This window comes from Rhineura floridana, chromosome 15 (genome assembly GCF_030035675.1).
Source record: "Rhineura floridana isolate rRhiFlo1 chromosome 15, rRhiFlo1.hap2, whole genome shotgun sequence".
Taxonomy (NCBI): Eukaryota; Metazoa; Chordata; class Lepidosauria; order Squamata; family Rhineuridae; genus Rhineura; species Rhineura floridana.
In genome coordinates, this window is record NC_084494.1 from 38268651 (window position 1) to 38285179 (window position 16529).

The following is a 16529-nucleotide window of genomic DNA, read 5'->3' on the forward strand; positions in this document are numbered from 1 at the left end:
ATTGATTTTAATAACAATATTTTTTCCAAGGGGGAAAAAACAGATTGATAAAAGCAGGTTTTTAAGCCCTAAATGGCTTCCAGAGCTGACAACCTGAAGGGTGGTCTCCTACCACATCAGCCTGCCTGTGTTATGTATCTGAGTCCTGCACCTGCAACTCCCCTCTGTTGTGTGAAGTCAGGCAGGTGGCGATGGGAAAGTGGCTTTTCCAGCTGTGGTGTCCCATCCATGGAATGTCCCTCCCCAGAAAGGGTTTCCTGGTGCCCACTTTGTTGACTTTTGGGCACCAGGCAAAGAGGGCTCCATTATGATTATTTACCTGTGTTCTCCCACACATCTTTGTTTGGTTAGTTCTAGAGGTGTTTACCTTCTGTGGGATTTTATTGATTTTTATGGCCAGTGTGGCCACTATTTGTATTGTTTTCAATGGGGCTGTGCACAACCCTCCTGATCCCATGGTCCCAAGGAGGGCCAATCTGTTTTCTGTTTTCCATTTGCAAATGATAAGGGCTCAATGCCAGCTGCAAACACTGCATTTTCTATTCACACAGAGGGGAAGGATCAATCACGCCGTTTCCTAAAGAGCACACCCTCAAATTTAACATTTCCACTCCTTCTGGTTATTTGGCAATTGAGCATGCTCAGTTTGTTCTTCCAGTTAGTTTCATTAAAAAAACACACACCCAGAAGTGCAATTATTTGTATTTTCACTGGTTCAATATAGGTGAAATACAAATCTTTGTTTGAGCAATGTTATGCTTTTGCAATTAAAAGGATGAAATTTCTCCCACAAAGAGATACCTTTCATGTTTGACCTCCTTCCTGCGCAGGCCTGCCTCTCCTTTCTGTCTGACACTCTGCCCCCTGACAGCTGCAGATCACTGTGGGCTGCCCAACCCAAACTGTAGACATCTGGGGCTACCTCAGCCTGACTCAGCTGAGGCCCAAATGCCTCCAAAGAGGCCCGATTTGGCTCGCTGCTCAGCCAAATCCAGTACATAGCCCTTGTTTTCAAATGCAACAAAACCAGGAAGACTTCCAGGCTTGGCCCTTGAACGTTCCTCCCCTCTGTTTTAGGGCTTGATGATTGAGTGTGTGTTTTTGGCATCCCCTTCCAAGAAAAAGTGATGGGCTTGTGTTCAAGAACTGTGGAAAACAAGCAATTCTCAGAGGAGGCCAGAGGCAGCCAGAGCATTATGTCTGACTTATGCTGCTGAGTTTGGGAAATACAACTGATTAAAAAAAGGCTAAGAGAAGATAACAGAGAAATGATGTTATGTGCCAAACACCAAGAATATGGACGCAAAAGTTCTGGTGCCCTCTAGATCAAACATTCACACAATACTGTTTAACCAGAAAAGAGATTATGAAATTTGGCACACAGTTCAGAGATTAAAGCACTCGACATGTTTGCCTCGTGCAGTTACATAATGCAGAAGGTGGAGCCAAATACAGCCCTTGTTAAATACCTAGAACCCTGACACAACGGGGCAGTTGCCCACACTGTGCAGAGCGGGTGGTCACCCCCATCATGGACCTGGCTGGCATCGTCACTGTCATCCTTATTATCTACCTGTCCTACCTTGTAGTTGTGTCAACTAAGAGGAAAATATCGTGCAAGGGGAAGTTACCCCCGGGACCCACTCCCTTGCCTGTGATCGGGAATTTCCTACAGCTCAAGTCATCAGAAACCTTGAAATCCCTCCTCAAGGTGAGTTGGTGTTCCTTGGAAGTAGGGATAGAAGGATCTGTCAATTCCAGCTCGCTCATTTGTCCTGTCTTAAATTCTCCACATGTCTGCAGCAATTTGCAACTTAAAAAAAGTCCTTATGAAAATTCTTCAGCATTTTAGTGCAAATTTCTCCTAATAAACACATTTTTGTATGCAGTTTTGACTAATGTACATATTATTGCAAGCCGTTTCCTCTAATATAATGCCTTTTGTGTGTTATGTTCACTAGTCTATTCATCTTTACACACCCTTTCCTCAATACATGCATTTTGATTCATGTTGCTTGGCTGGGGAGCTGCCCTGCAAAATTCAGATGAGTGAGAATTTGGAAGAATGGCTGTGTTTTGGTCTGCATATTGTTTTGGAAAGTGTGAATTTGGTAAATTCACCGTTAAATGCCAACTGAACCAAATTTCTCCCCTATCCTGCTTGGAAGAGAGCAGCAGGGGCGTCCAGGATGCAATGGCAAATCCAAACTTCTCAGGATTCATTGAGGCATCTGCTTGCCTCTGTCTTGTTCCTCTTCTATTTCCATCCTTTCTCGTGCACAGGAATATGCACAAGATATGCTCCTTCCTTTGCATTTTCCTCCAACTAAGCACGTCTGCACCTCCCTCTGATTTTCTAGATATTCCTGTATATATCTCCCCCTAAGCCAAGCTCCTCCATCCATCTCCCTATAGCCCTCTGCCAGCCTGCTTGTCTCTAGTTCAGTAGGTCACATGGGTGGGTGCCCTGCCCACCCAAAAGGATAGCTGACACACTTGATACCCTTTTGCTGGATCGGCTCCCGTCAGCTTTGGATCTATATGTAAACTTTCACACTTCCTAGAACTCTTTTGACTGAAGATCTATGAAACAGGGAATCTTGCTTGCTGCGACTCCAACTTAACTTAATAATTTTAAAAATTGCTGAATACTCTTATGACCAATTTTGCCAAGTATCTGACTGTTGAGAAAGCACACGCAAATAAAAGACTCTAAAATGCTTTCCAAATCTAAGGAGGTAACAGCAGCAGTATTACTGTCAGTAATAGTAGTAAAATCATTTGCCTACCTTCACCAGGTTGTTGTACGTATTTAATGTGAAGCACTTTCAGCACCCAACAAGCGTGCTATGTACACGACATGCTAAGCATTATTGTTGCTAACTCCCCAAAGTACTATTTAAAACAAACATGTGTTTTCTTTTCCACCACCCCCTTTTTAAATTTCCCAAACCGGTTTGGTTTTTGGCCTTTTGGAAATTCTAAATTTGGATGTAAGTTTTGTTTCCAAGCGTAATCTTCAGCCCCTGCCCATTTCTACACACAGCTTCCAGGTAATCCAACAATTCAGTCCACAGCAAAGAGTCTCATCAAAAGCACGTCTGAGTAGCTTTCAAAGTTCACCTTTCAATATTTGCTCTGCCTTTGAGAAGACTGTGATGCGTCCTTCCCTGGCTCTCCCTGTCAGGTTCCTACCTGCGCGTGGCTACTGCCTGTCTCTAGGCACCACCAGGGACTCCACCAGTCCGGACCGCTCTCTCTTATGGTTTCCCTATCCGCTCTAGCACAGATCTCAACAGATCCCCCTGCTAAGCAACCACCAGTAACGTCCCAATACTAGTATTCCCAGAGACTCTGAATACTGGTATTGTTACTCTCTTCACCGCTGCCACCATTTGTTACAGTTCCCCTTCAGCCTTGGTCATTACCTTACCCTCCCTTCTGGTCTGTGAAACCCCAGCCAAGGATCAGGCCTTTGGTAAACCAAATTAAGTATTTATTAAAGATAACAAAGCTAACAAGATTAACAAGATTTCTTCTTAAGGCACATAAGCATATGGTTTTACTCAATACTAATCCGAACTCCACCTCCCTCCTGGTAAACAACTCTCTAAACCCCACCAAGCAACCCACTCTTTCTCTTCTCCCCCCAGATTCCACAATTCACCACCTCACATTCCCCCAGATTTACCTGTCATCCTTTCATTTATACTGTCAGCCATTTGAAACATTCAGCCAATCATCAAGCATTCTATTGCCCATTCACTCCCCCTCCTCTTTCACTACTTACCATGTATACTCTAAACAACCAGCACTTACCATATATACACTAATATATAGGAACATCACAAAGACCCCTTACATGATGCGGAGATTTTATTTATTGATTTATTATTTGATTTATATCCTGCCCTTCCTCCCAGCAGGAGCCCAGGAGATTGTTAAGTAGCACCTCCCTTTGATACTCACACTTTTCTCCCCCTTGGTGACTAAATGGTTGTGCGTCAACTGAACATAGTGATGGTTTCTTTTCAGGTTTTCCTGGAGTCTTATTTATTAAATGTATGCATTTATTTAAATATGGATACGCTGCCTCTCTGTTCCAGCAACAGGATCCCCAAGGCAGCTGTAAGTCGTCTTTTTGAGGTCTTGTGGTTTCTTTTCCTCTACAAAAAGAAAAGCAGCTGGAAAGCATTTTGATCAGGAAAACGGTCCATGGAAGAAGGAGAAGCCCCCGTCCCTGTGGCCCACTGCTTTGATCACTCCCCCCACCCCCAGCACCTGCTTTAAAGTAAAAATAAAAGTATTGGATGAGCCATTCTCCTATCTGATGTGTAGATTAAAGTTCATCCCTCTGCTCACCCAGTTGATTAATAACTGAAGGGGGACTCTAAGCCAGGACTCCCAGCAGTTCCGATCCTGTGTCAGAGCCATTTCAAAATATGCCATGACAGCCATTTCTACTGAAACCACAAGAGGATTGTGCCAGAAATGCCATTAAACCAAGAAAACTGTCCACCTGCATGTCCCATTTGTGTGAGTCATGACAGTCTCGAAATTGTATCAGTTCCATCAAAACAAAAAAAGGAACACCTACTCACTGTCATGTATTTTGTCTCAATGCTTAATAAACAGGATTTCCATGCCAAGACAGAATGGTTTGAGGCCCTCTGAACATGTGTTGAGTGCCTCATTGGTGAAGGTTGTTAGTGTCTGCATGTGCACCTCAATTTAGGGATAATGATGCCCAAGTCAGAAAGGCTGAATTCAGAGAAGCCTTGAATCCTGCCTGGCACCTCTCTTTTTACAAAAATTAGAGCCGGTGGAAATTTGGTACTCATCTTCTAATATGGAACATCTGAGAGGAGAGAGATGTTACAGTTGCCCTGCTGGATCAGACAAAATCAATTCATGACATTAGCGATGGTAATAGTGGCAATGAATTGTAAAAAGAGAAGCAGTGGATTAAAGATTGTTCCATTAAAAAAAAATTTTTTTTTCAAAGAAGCCTTCGGTCTTTTTCTTGTGCAGTTGTATGATAAATATGGCCCAGTGTTCACTGTCTATTTTGGAAATCGTCCAATTGTGGTCTTATGTGGACATGATGCTGTGAAGGAGGCCCTGATAGACAAGGCAGAAGAATTCAGCGGAAGGAAAACCATGCCTACGTTGCAAAGGACCTTCAACGATTATGGTGAGGAGGCGGAAGCGTCCTGGTTGGCCTGGTTGGCACGAAGGGCATCCTGCCCGCTGTGTCTTGGCACCATTCAGTTCCTCTTCTGTTTCCCCAGGGGTGGTGTTTGCCGAAGGAGAACGCTGGAAACAGCTGCGCCGTTTCTCTCTCACCATCTTGAGGAATTTTGGCATGGGGAAGAAAAGCATTGAGCAGCGCATCCAGGAGGAGGCTCAGTTCCTGCTGGAGGAATTTCGTAAGACCAACGGTGAGTAGGCCAGGAGGAGGGCAGGAAGGAGCTCAGCCCCACCAGCCCGGCGGGACCCCAAGCTCTGAAGCCAAGACAGGCTGGGGGGTGGGGGTGGGGGTGGGGGTGGGGGTGGGAGAGACTTTTTCTCCCAAAGGTGATGACGGCTTTTGAGCTCAAGAACAACGATGGGTAGAGAAGAAAGGCTGGAGATTTAGAGCATATATACCACCCCAAATATATGGGGCTAGGGAAACAGTGAAAAGGGACTGGGAAAGAGAAATTGTGCCCAGGCTCACCCCGTCGGAATCAGACTTCATGTGGGAGGGGGCACTCAGAGCAAGGCCTCCCGATGGGGACTTAAAGGCCAGGTATGGCAGAAGGTGATCTTTCAAGGGTTGGTCGTGAGGGGGCTTTGCAGTTGTTCCCCTTCCTGAGACATCACGGCCCCTTTAGCCCACCGCGCCTTGCCTTCCTTTTTCCTCTCCAGAGAAGCCTTTCGAACCCACCTTCTTCCTCAGCCGGGCTGTCTCCAATGTGATCTGCTCCATTGTCTTTGGTAACCGCTTTGACTATGAGGACAAGGAGTTCCAGGACCTGATGAAGATGATGAACGACGCCTTCCGAGAGATGAGCACAGCCTGGGCTCAGGTACCTTCCTCAACCCCTGCCACCACCACCCCGGTATGCTTGTGGGGAAAAGGAGGCAGAAGAAGAGAGACCACCACCTGCTGGAAGGGCCCCCCCATGAGAGGGGCTTCCACCCACTAGAGCACCCTTCCTCAGCCTTGGCCCACCAGATGTTGCTGCACTCCAACTCCCATCATCCCTGAAGATTGGCAATGCTGGCAGCTGTGGCTGACAGCGGCTGGAGCCCAGCAGCATCTGGAGACATCAGGAGGGCACCAGGTTGGGGGAGGGACATGTTGAAGCCAGTTGGGTTTTATGATATCAGCTGATCTGGCAGCGCCTGCTTGGATGCCTTTCCGTCACCACGTAACCCCCTTTTTCCCTCCTAAAAGCTTTACAGTGCAAATGGACCTACTCTTTTATTCTTGTCTAGTTTTATTTTTTGTTTTATGATTTTGTTGTTGTGGTTGCTTACTGTTGGCCACCCTGAAACTCCTTGATATTAATGGGAGGTGTATACAGTACATCTGTAAAAGAAGTACATATGAAGCCCTTTGCCCTCCAGCTTCCCTGCCTCTCCATACCCCATCTGCCCACAGCATAAAGCCTCTCCTGTCTCTGGGGCTGTAGTAAAGTTTTTACCCTCCCAAACTGACCTTTCACCCTTCTTAAACCAAAGCTGCATTCATTGTCAACGTTCTTCATCCAAAACAATTCAAATGTTTGTGAATATTCTGTGATTTCACAGCAACATAGGAGGTTCACCAACAGATTTGGGGTAAACAAAACATTAGACTAGAGTGAGGCAAAGGGGGCCGTTTGATGCCCCTTGCTAATGACTCCATAAGCCCTCCCAGGGCCAGAAACAAGCCAAGGAAGCTCTACTGATCCTAAGGGGGGATTACAGGTCACCTGCTGGTGCATTTTCTCTCCTCATGCAGTTCTACGACATATATGCCAGCTTCTTGAAGTACTTTCCGGGGCCCCACACCAAGATCTATGACATCCTGGAAGACATGAGAGTCTTCATTGCCAGAAGAGTGAAGAAGAACAAGGAGACCCTTGACCCCAACGCCCCTCGTGACTTCATCGACTGCTTCCTCATCCAGATGGAAAAGGTACCTTGGTGGAGTATGAAGTGGGGTGGGTGGAGCTCTAGGCTCGCACAACACTGACAAGACTCCTGGCTTGCCACTAGGGCTCTGCAGACCCTGCTGCTGACACAAGAAGATGCCCTGGCTTTTACGCCTTGCAAGAGATATCCCAGGGAATGGCAATGCACCATTTCCTTTAAAAAGAAGAAGAGATAACGGCTTAAATTAAGATTGCCAACTTCATAGACACTGTAACTGTCTGCTTACCAGTGCAAAAGTTTTAGTAAAATACTCAGAATAAGCAGTGAAAATATTTCTAACCGCAGTTGAGCTTTGCAAAACACTCATGGACAAATGACCACAATGCTAATAATCTTTGGGAACACACCATGATCAGGTGTGCCGCTATTTCAGTCACTTGACAGCCCAGCTTGCCCTTGATGGGCTTGTAGAAGTGCCATCCTGATGTGAAGTTCAGTGAAATCCAGAACTTTGCACACACCCTTGCCAGCTCAATGGCCTCTCCAGCCTGGCATTTCCTCGCAGGCGTATTGTGCAGCATGTTCTTGACACAATAATAAGGCATTTGTGGTGGATTTATTCTGCGATGCTTCCCCAGTGCATTATAGCTGTCTGAAGGGGCCATCGCACAAGAAAAGTGGGACAAAAATAACCCCAAACATGGTGTGGGGAGGTTATGGGATTTCAGCAGGAAGTTACAGAATATGCATGGATGAGAAGTGAGGCAGCATGACCGCCCCAAAATGTCTGCATGCACAAGCAGCATTGAAAGCGTGATTGCATTTATGATGAGCACAAAGAATTATAAATACACACCAAAAAGGACATTTGAAGGGTCCCTAAGTTGGCCCAACTAAACCTAATACATAATCCTTTGCTTTGCATCTCCAGTGTACATTAAAAAGCAGTTATGATCTAATGGGGTGCCACCTGTCTAACTTGCCTAGTTTCTGCTGACCCTCAAGACACAAGAGACAGCCTCCCACCACATTGTGGGCAAGTTAGTCCTTGCAAGGTGCTGCTGCTCAATTAGAAATCTTCTACTGATGTTCATTTCTTAATGGCCTTCAGGAGAAAGACAACCCATCCAGCGAATTCAGTGTCAAGAACATGGAACTCACCACGCTCAACTTGTTCTTTGCTGGGACGGAAACGGTCAGCTCCACCCTGAGATACGGCTTCCTGCTCCTGATGAAATACCCCGAGGTGCAAGGTAAAGAGGGGGAAGCTCCAGGAACCTGCTAGCCCACTGCAGCCTTGGCTGTTAAAATCCACCCTGGCATGTCTCACCAGGTCTGGAAATAGCATTCCCAAGCTTCATAGAGGGTAACTAATAGAAAAGTTACTTTTTTGAACTACAACTCTCATCAGCCCCAGCCAGCATGGCCACTGGATTGGGCTGGTGGGAGTTGTAGTTCAAAAAAGTAACTTTTCCAAGCTCTGAACTAAGGCAGACTTCGCCCAGCCTGGTGCCCTCCAATTGTTTTGTGCTGCCTGGGGCTGATGGGCATTGTTGCCCAAAATATCTGGACTACTCCAGGTTGGGGAAGGCTGATATAAGGAGCTGAGTGCTATGTGTGTGTTTCTGTATGTAGCTATGTTTGTTTTGGAGTTGCCACCTTTCAACTCTGAGCTTTTTAAAGAGCTCCAAGGAAACATGTCCCTTGGCCGTAAAAACTCTCCATGCTGGATCAGGGCAAGCAGATCTGTCTAGCCCAGCATCCTGTTCCCAGGAGTGGCCAGCCAGGAAGCCCACAGTCACAATAGCTACAGCCCTGCCCTGTTTCCCCCAGCAGTTGATACCCAGATGTACACTGCCTCTGAAAAAGGCAAATCCCATGTTAGGGATCATTAGAAAAGAGATTGAAAATAAAACTGCCAGCATCATAATGCCTCAATACAGAAGTATGAGATCTGTGTTTTTTATTGTAAGTTGCTTCAAGACTATTTTTAGTAGGTTTCTAAGATTAAATAAATAAGCCTATGGTGAGACTATACTTGGAATTCTGGTTGCCTCACCAATATTGGTGAACCCGGGAAAGGGTTCAGAAAACACAACCAAAATGATCAAGGAGATAGTGCAGCTTCCCTGTGGGGAAAGGTTACCACGTCTGGGGCTTTTAATCTAGAGAAAAAGTGAGGGGACATAATGGAGGTGAATAAAAGTATCTCTTAACACTAGAACCTGCGGACATTCAAGGAAGTTAAATGTTGGAAGATTCAGGACAGACAAAAGTACTTTTTCTCATCAGTGCATAGTTAAACTTTGGAATTTACTCCCACAGGAGGCATTGATGGCCACCAACTTGGATGGCTTTAAAATAGGATTAGACTAATTCATGGAGGATAAGGCAACCAATGGCGGCTAGCCATGATGTTCTGCTTTTACTGTTGGAGGCATTAGGACTCTGCATACCAGTTGCTGGGAACTGCAAGTGGAGAGAGTGGTCTTGCACTTGGGTCCTGCTTGCAGCTTCCCATAGGGGCACGTGGTTGGCCACTGTGAGTACAGGATGCTGGACTACGATGGGCCCCCTTTGGCCTGATCCAGCAGGCTCTTCATATATGTTCTTACGAGCATGGAGGATCCATTTAGCTATGTTGGCTCTGGAAACTGAACTGCATTTGGGTGTTCGAAATCGAAGTACATTATCTCAATACATTCGACAGCAAAGATGCATGAGGAAATTGACAGAGTGATTGGCCAGAACCGTGTCCCAAACATTGAAGACCGGAGCCAGATGCCATATGTGGATGCCGTCATCCATGAAGTGCAGAGGGTCAGTGACCTCATCCCCATGAATGTGCCCCACGCGGTGACCCGTGACACAGAATTCAGAGGCTACATCATTCCCAAGGTACAGGACGCATGGCAGGGCAGAGAACAGCAGTGGGTGGAACACTGCAGGGTGTTTTCTTTGAGAGATTATTATCATTACCATTTATTTATACCCCTCCTTTCAGCCAAAGGCCCTCCAGGCGGCTTACAAGAAACACAAATATAAAAATACAATATAAAAGACATCAATAAAACAATACAATTTACAAAAGTTAAATAACTGCTCTTAGGCTAACAATGTAAAAGGCACGACACATGAGGGAAAAGGGACAGGGAAGGACAAGGAAGATTAACAACATTCACAGCGGGCTTGTGCCTTGCAGCCAACAGCGGTATGCAAAATGCAGCAGAGATTCTTCACTTGGCACAGAATCAGCCTGTGGAAACAGGATGTGGTGATGGACACTGTCCTTGACAGCTATTTAATAGAAGAAGAGGATTGGACACGCTCAAGGCGGACTGTTGTCTCCAAGAGATGCTGTTAACTAACCTTCCCCAACCTGGTACCCTCCTAGAAGTTTGGGGTGGCCATGCTGGCTGCGGCTGATGGGAGCCGCGGCCCTTCCAACACATTGGAAGGGCACCAGGTTGGCTAAGGCTGCTAACAGCCACTGCCCATCGGGCAGAGGCCCAGCTTGAACAGGAAGGAGGGATGAAGGAAAAACTTGATGCTATGTGCATTTGGAGTTGAACCTTTCTAATTCACACTTTCCAAAACAATACACATAGCAAAACGTAGCCATCCTTCAAAACTTGCACTTCTACAAATTCTGTAATGCAGTTATCCAGCCACATAATGTGTACACAAATGCATTTACTAGGTTAATATGTGCATACAGTGTATCTATTAATGAAAATAACATACAAAATCTGTTAAATCAGGGGAAATTGCTTTGCAAAATTATTATATTTATTAGTCACTTTTTTCCAAATTGAAAACTTGAGATGACTTACATTAAAAGCAAATATAAAAACAAGAATCAAAACATCCTAAAATAGTTAAACTACACATAAAAACAAAACCCAACTTCTCCCCACCTGACTAGAAACAAAGAGAAAATTAAACTCCAAAGACCTGAATGTGTAGAAGGCAAAATTGCAGACAAAAATGTGCATATTAGCAGAAATTTGGACTAAAATCCTGTTGAGTTTCCATGAGAACATTTAAAAAAACAAAATTACAAACTGGTGTGGAAATGTGGGGAACTGACTTTAAGACTGGGAAGATATGAGATTGACCCATTTGCCCATCGCTAACAGGAAGCCTTTCCAGCCTTTCCTACTGAGGACGAGACCAAATGGCTGCCTGGGATGAGCAGAGCCACTCTGGGGCCTGCAAGGTCCTGCCCACAGCCCTGGTGGGGAGGCTGTCACAGCCACAAACTTCACACTGGACCAGATGGCTCCATGGTCTGATCTATTGAGATCTCCTTGCCTAAAAGTCTCCGCAATTTCTTAGGCATTCATGTAGCAAAGGCGGAGCCAATTTGCCCCACCGGCTGGCCCAAGACATCTTTCTGCCTGAGGTGAAGGCTAAGAGGTGTCCCCACTCCCAATCCATGTACAGAAGCCAACAGGACTGGCTGTTGAATCTTACTTTCCAACACTATTGATGGGGCAGCGATTTCCACATCACTTGAGGGCAGCAGGCTAAGTGGTGCAGGGCAGGGGATATGAGTCAAACACACACATGCAGCTCTACCCTCCAACACCTCGCCACCACTCCTCCCCCTCCAGCATCTGCTGCTTGAGGCAGATACCTCACTCTGCCTAATGGTAGGGCCAGCCCTTCTGTTGGCTTAAGCTCAGCCGCAGCCAAAAGTGGAACTCCTTCCCGACCCAAGACATGTGCCCACAATGATGCTTCTGTAGCTCAGCTGAACTGGTACTGTGATGGCCCTCTAGGGCAGCTGACCCCCTGGCTGGATCAGATGATACTCCTGTGGGTCAACTACCCACACAGCTCCTTCACATCCAGCCACGGCTATCTGTAGATGTGACAGGGAGGAGTTACTTGGTGGTCAAATGTGGCTGGCAGTCCACCAGCTGAGGGCTGAATCTTTGCAGTTCTTACTTGTTTTATTTATTTATTTATTGGATTTCTTAGTCGCCCATCTGGCTGTCTAACCAGTCACTCTGGGCGACGTACAAAATAGGCAAAATAGCACAAAATGACACATCAATACAATAACATTAAAATCTAAAAGCAGTGATGTTAAAATCTAGCCCACTCCAAAGGCCTGCCTGAAGAGCCAGGTCTTCATGGCCCAGAGGAAGCTCATTGTAGAGGGGGCCTGGCGGAGATCATTTGGAGGGAAGTTCCATAGGGTTCTGATCTCAACATCTCTCTCTCTTTTTCCTAGGGAACAGAAGTCTTCACCATACTCAACTCTGTCCTGCATGACCCCACAAAGTTTAAAAGCCCAAATGCTTTTCACCCAGGGAATTTCCTGGATGAGAACGGACGTTTCAAGAAGAACGATGCTTTCGTGCCATTCTCCTCAGGTAGCTCCCTTCCTCCTTTTGCGCATGAGAAGCATCACCTCCACCTCCTGAGGGATTGTAGTAGCAAGTGGGATAGAACAAGGACAGAAGGAAACCTCCTCAGCCCCTCCCCCCCACAAATAAATGTGCAAAAGAATTGTAGAGAGTCGAGGATGAAAATATGGGCAAAATGTACTGGGGGGAGTCTCTAATGTAGGAATGGCCTGATGGGATGGGATATTGGGGGTGTTTGTCAAAGCATGCACCATAGACATTGGGCTGGAGTCCAACAATGCCTGGAGGGCACCACATTGACTACCCGTGATCTAGCTGGTATGACTAGCACCTGTGCATAGGCATCCTTCCTCTTCACCAATAAGGTGAGTCCCCCTTTAAAAGCTATCTAAGCGGGTGTCATTCACCATATCTTGTGGCAACCAAATTCTGTAAGCCAGACTCTCTCACACACAAAGAGTATGAAGAAAGAGTTTGGGCTTATCCACATGGGAGCATTTCTTCGTAGCAAATACACTGCTTTTACCGTTGTGATAGATTTGCAAGGTCCACACTTCGTTCTCAATGGTAGCTTCAAATCTGTTGTTTTCCATTCACATAAGTAGGCATTCCTCTGGGAAGGATTAGTGTCACTGTTTCCTTGTGGCCCCATCCTCTAATTTTAAATTTTTACTCCTTCCAGTTACTCACTTGCTGGGCATGTGCAAATATTTTTGACCTGTGCAGTATTTCCACCCCCTCCTGCCCCACTGTTTCCTGAAGTTTGGTGGTTGAAAAGAAGTGGGGTCATCTGCCCCCCCCTTTTCTGCTGCCCCTTGCTTTTTCTGAGTTAATTTTTCCCCACAGGAAAAACAAATATATAAATATTTTAAAGAAATATCAATATTTTGAGAAAATACCAGTATCAATATCGTTATTTTCTCAAAATATTAATATTTTGAGAAAATACCAATATTGATATTGATATTTTCTTTGAAATATTGACATTAATATTAATATTTTTGGGGCGACTTTAAAAAAATCCACTTAGATTTTTTAGAAAGAAAGATCAGAAACCAAGTTCAGAGAGATGTTACTTCAAAATTCTCTCCGCAAAGATAGAAAATATGAGAAAGAATGATAAAATCCAATGGCAATTCCCATCGCTAGTTATAAGGAGCGAAGGAAGTTTATTCGGGGAGAAAGAGAGGAAAGGAGGGAGGGCTGCAGCAAACTGTGAAGGGGGAGTACAGAGCAGTTGGAAGTTGCTGGATAAACCGCCGGAAACAACATGGCATTCAAGGCAGAGTTAGTGGGCGGAGAACGGGGAATAACTGAAAGTGATGATCCACCCGCCCACTAGAAATCATCGAAGCAAACCATCTGCAAAGATGTGTGGAGCGGAGTGGAGCCATATTGTTCTAAACTTTTCGTATTATCAGCTGATTGGGTTAGCACGGATTTACAGGGGGGAAAGTGCATGATAGCTTCTGTTTGCTGGTAACGTCATGTGAACCATGAGAATTAAAAGGAGATGTGAGTAGCACCAAACACACAGTAAACCACAGTGTAGATGAGCCCTTTGTTTTGTTGCCCTGATCTACTGCCCATCAGTTTTGTTGGATGAAAAATGGAAATGGCCTGCCTTCAAGTCGATCCCAACTTACGGCGACCCTACGAATAGGGTTTTCATGGTAAGCGGTATTCAGAGGGGGTTTCCCATTGCCTTCCTCTGAGGCTGAGAGGCAGTGACTGGCCCACGGTCACCCAGGGAGCTTCGTGGCTGTGTGGGGATTCGAACCCTGGTCTCCCAGGTTGTAGTCCAACACCTTAACCACACACCCCCAGATTGGGTTCTAGTGCTGTTGGAGACCCCTCCTCCCCTACCACACCAAGCATGATTTTATAAACTTTTATCATGCCCTTCCTCCCTTAGTTTGTTTAGTTATAGAATTAATTCTACACAGCCATATTATATCAGTGTAGTGCAGAACAATAAAACACCCTTAAGAACAGTACAAATAATCATGAAAGTGACTCCCTATTTTTTAAAAAAATACACATTATACAGCTACAAAGGCCTGTTGGCATTAACAGCTCTTCAAAAGACACCTGACAGTACAAGGCGAGGGTGCCTCTGCCAAACCTCTGCTGGAAGATGGCTCCACAGCCTGGGACCAGTGACACAAAATGCCTGAAGTCTAATTGAGCCCCGTCCGGCCTCCCTAACACGGCAGACAATTATCAGCACTCCTCCGGGTTATCTTAGTGATTGGAGTGGGCTAGAAGAGCTCAGGCGGTCCTTCTATCCTGGACCCAAGTTGCTCCATTGTCTCTTTGAATGCACAAGCAATTCCCATGGAATAAATCAGCCACTTGCTCCACACGTCAGGGAGGTTTGCTGCTCTGTCCTACCTCAGAAAGTGTTTCAACCCAAAGACTTGCTGTTCACTTCCCTGCTGATCTTTCCCCCTTTTGCCTTGCAGGGAAGCGGATATGCCTCGGGGAAGCCTTGGCCCGGATGGAGCTCTTCCTCTTTTTCACCACCATCCTGCAGAGCTTCCAGCTCAAGTCCCCTCTAGCCCCCCAGGACATTGACCTCACCCCCCAGGAGAGTGGCTTTGCCAACATCCCCCCCTTCTATCAGCTCTACATCCTCCCCCGTTGAGGGGAGAGAGGCCTGGAGACCAAATGCAGAACGTCTTCTCTCCCTCCCTGCTGTGCTCTGGCACAAGCTGCCTTCCGCAGCTGCACAGGGAGAGGGGTGGGCTCTGGTTCCCTTTCCTGGCTCTCACCAGGGACTTTTAAAGGGGTGGTTTCCAGTTTTTCAGGTCAAATTAAGCCTTGTTCCCACAAGTGGATTGGGCTGCCTTTGGAAGGCGCCCAGGCAGGAAGCTCTTGCCATTGCTGCAGCCCTTCCTATCCCTTGCTGAACGTGACGGTCTTGGGTCCCTCTTGAATTTATCCTCTTTGTAAAATAATGTTATGGATGTGTGTTAAGCCTGGAAATTATACCTTTGTAAAAAACATAACCCTTCTAGCATGTGCCTCTGGATTTCTGGTTTGTTGTTTGCTGGCATGTTTGTCAGTCTGAAGAACCAACATGAGAGAACGCAACCATGGGTCCTCCTGGCCAGTTGCTGTGGCCCATCGGCCTCTAGTCTGACCCGGAGATCAATGACCACAAGTGATGTGACCGGAAGGTCCAATTAAGAAAGCAATGTGCAGCCTTCAACCGGGCCTGACTCCTTGCTATAGCACACAGAGCATAAACCAGGCCTCCTTTGGATGCATGAACATTTCCCCTTTGGCCCCTCTGCCCCACACGTGATATAATTGTTCCTCAAGGCAGAAGGTGCCTGCCAACACCTCCCACTCCCCTGTCTAAACAGGAGGCAAGGCAAGCACCCTCTTCTGTCCCAAAGCACTTCCAAACTGCAAATTGCAAACTGCAAATTGCAGTTACTTATTAGTATGATATATTATTTGTACCAGGCTGCCAGTTTAAATTGTGAACTAGATAGTTACTTGGCCAACATAGGTCTCTGCCCCAAGGAGTTTACAATCTGGAATAACGGAGAAGTGACAGAGACAAAGATGGGGGGGAAGGGGGGAAGGAGAGTAATGCAGGGGTGATGCCAGACCGTTCAAGGGTGGGTCAGTGCTGGGGGCTGAAGCCACAGCGTAATATTAACATTAAAAGGGAAATGGGTGTGTTGTTTTGAGTCAGCATCACATGGTATTCACGCATGAAAAACAAAGGATGGTAATTCAAAAGCAGGCTCAGGATGGTGGAAAGGACCAAGCTCATCTTTGCACAAACCATTTCTTCACCACCTTCCTGTTCTTCATAGCCAACACAGCTCACAGCATATAGTGGAATCATCCATTAGCACAGAAAGATGAAACAACAACAGTAACAATGCATCCAAAACTAAAGCCGAGAGAAGGGAAACAAGCAACTCATAGACAGAAGCAGCATGTAGCCTTCAGGAGAAAACACAGCCAAGAGAAGAGACACCTCTGCCCTTGCGATCTGAAGGGTGG

The 16529-nt window shown here is 46.1% G+C and overlaps 1 protein-coding gene and 1 pseudogene across 1 annotated transcript; one reads left to right on the forward strand and one right to left on the reverse strand.

Moving 5' to 3' along the window:
* The window catches only part of LOC133370637 (cytochrome P450 2G1-like), a 26354-nt pseudogene extending 23387 nt beyond the window's left edge, over positions 1-2967 (reverse strand).
* On the forward strand, positions 1479-15514 carry LOC133370636 (cytochrome P450 2G1-like). Its single transcript, XM_061597226.1, has 9 exons — positions 1479-1711; positions 5032-5194; positions 5292-5441; positions 5911-6071; positions 6992-7168; positions 8237-8378; positions 9836-10023; positions 12368-12509; positions 14969-15514. Exons 1-9 carry the CDS (start codon positions 1532-1534, stop codon positions 15148-15150), a joined length of 1485 nt encoding a protein of 494 aa, XP_061453210.1. The 5' UTR covers positions 1479-1531; the 3' UTR covers positions 15151-15514.
* Positions 15515-16529: the final 1015 nt, after the last annotated feature.

Coding starts and splice junctions, on each gene's coding strand:
- LOC133370636 (XM_061597226.1), top strand. CDS start 1,532: ATGGACCTGGCTGGCATCGTCACTGTCATCCTTATTATCTACCTGTCC. Junction 5,195..5,291: donor AAGGACCTTCAACGATTATG/GTGAGGAGGCGG, acceptor CTGTTTCCCCAG/GGGTGGTGTTTGCCGAAGGA. Junction 5,442..5,910: donor GGAATTTCGTAAGACCAACG/GTGAGTAGGCCA, acceptor TTTCCTCTCCAG/AGAAGCCTTTCGAACCCACC.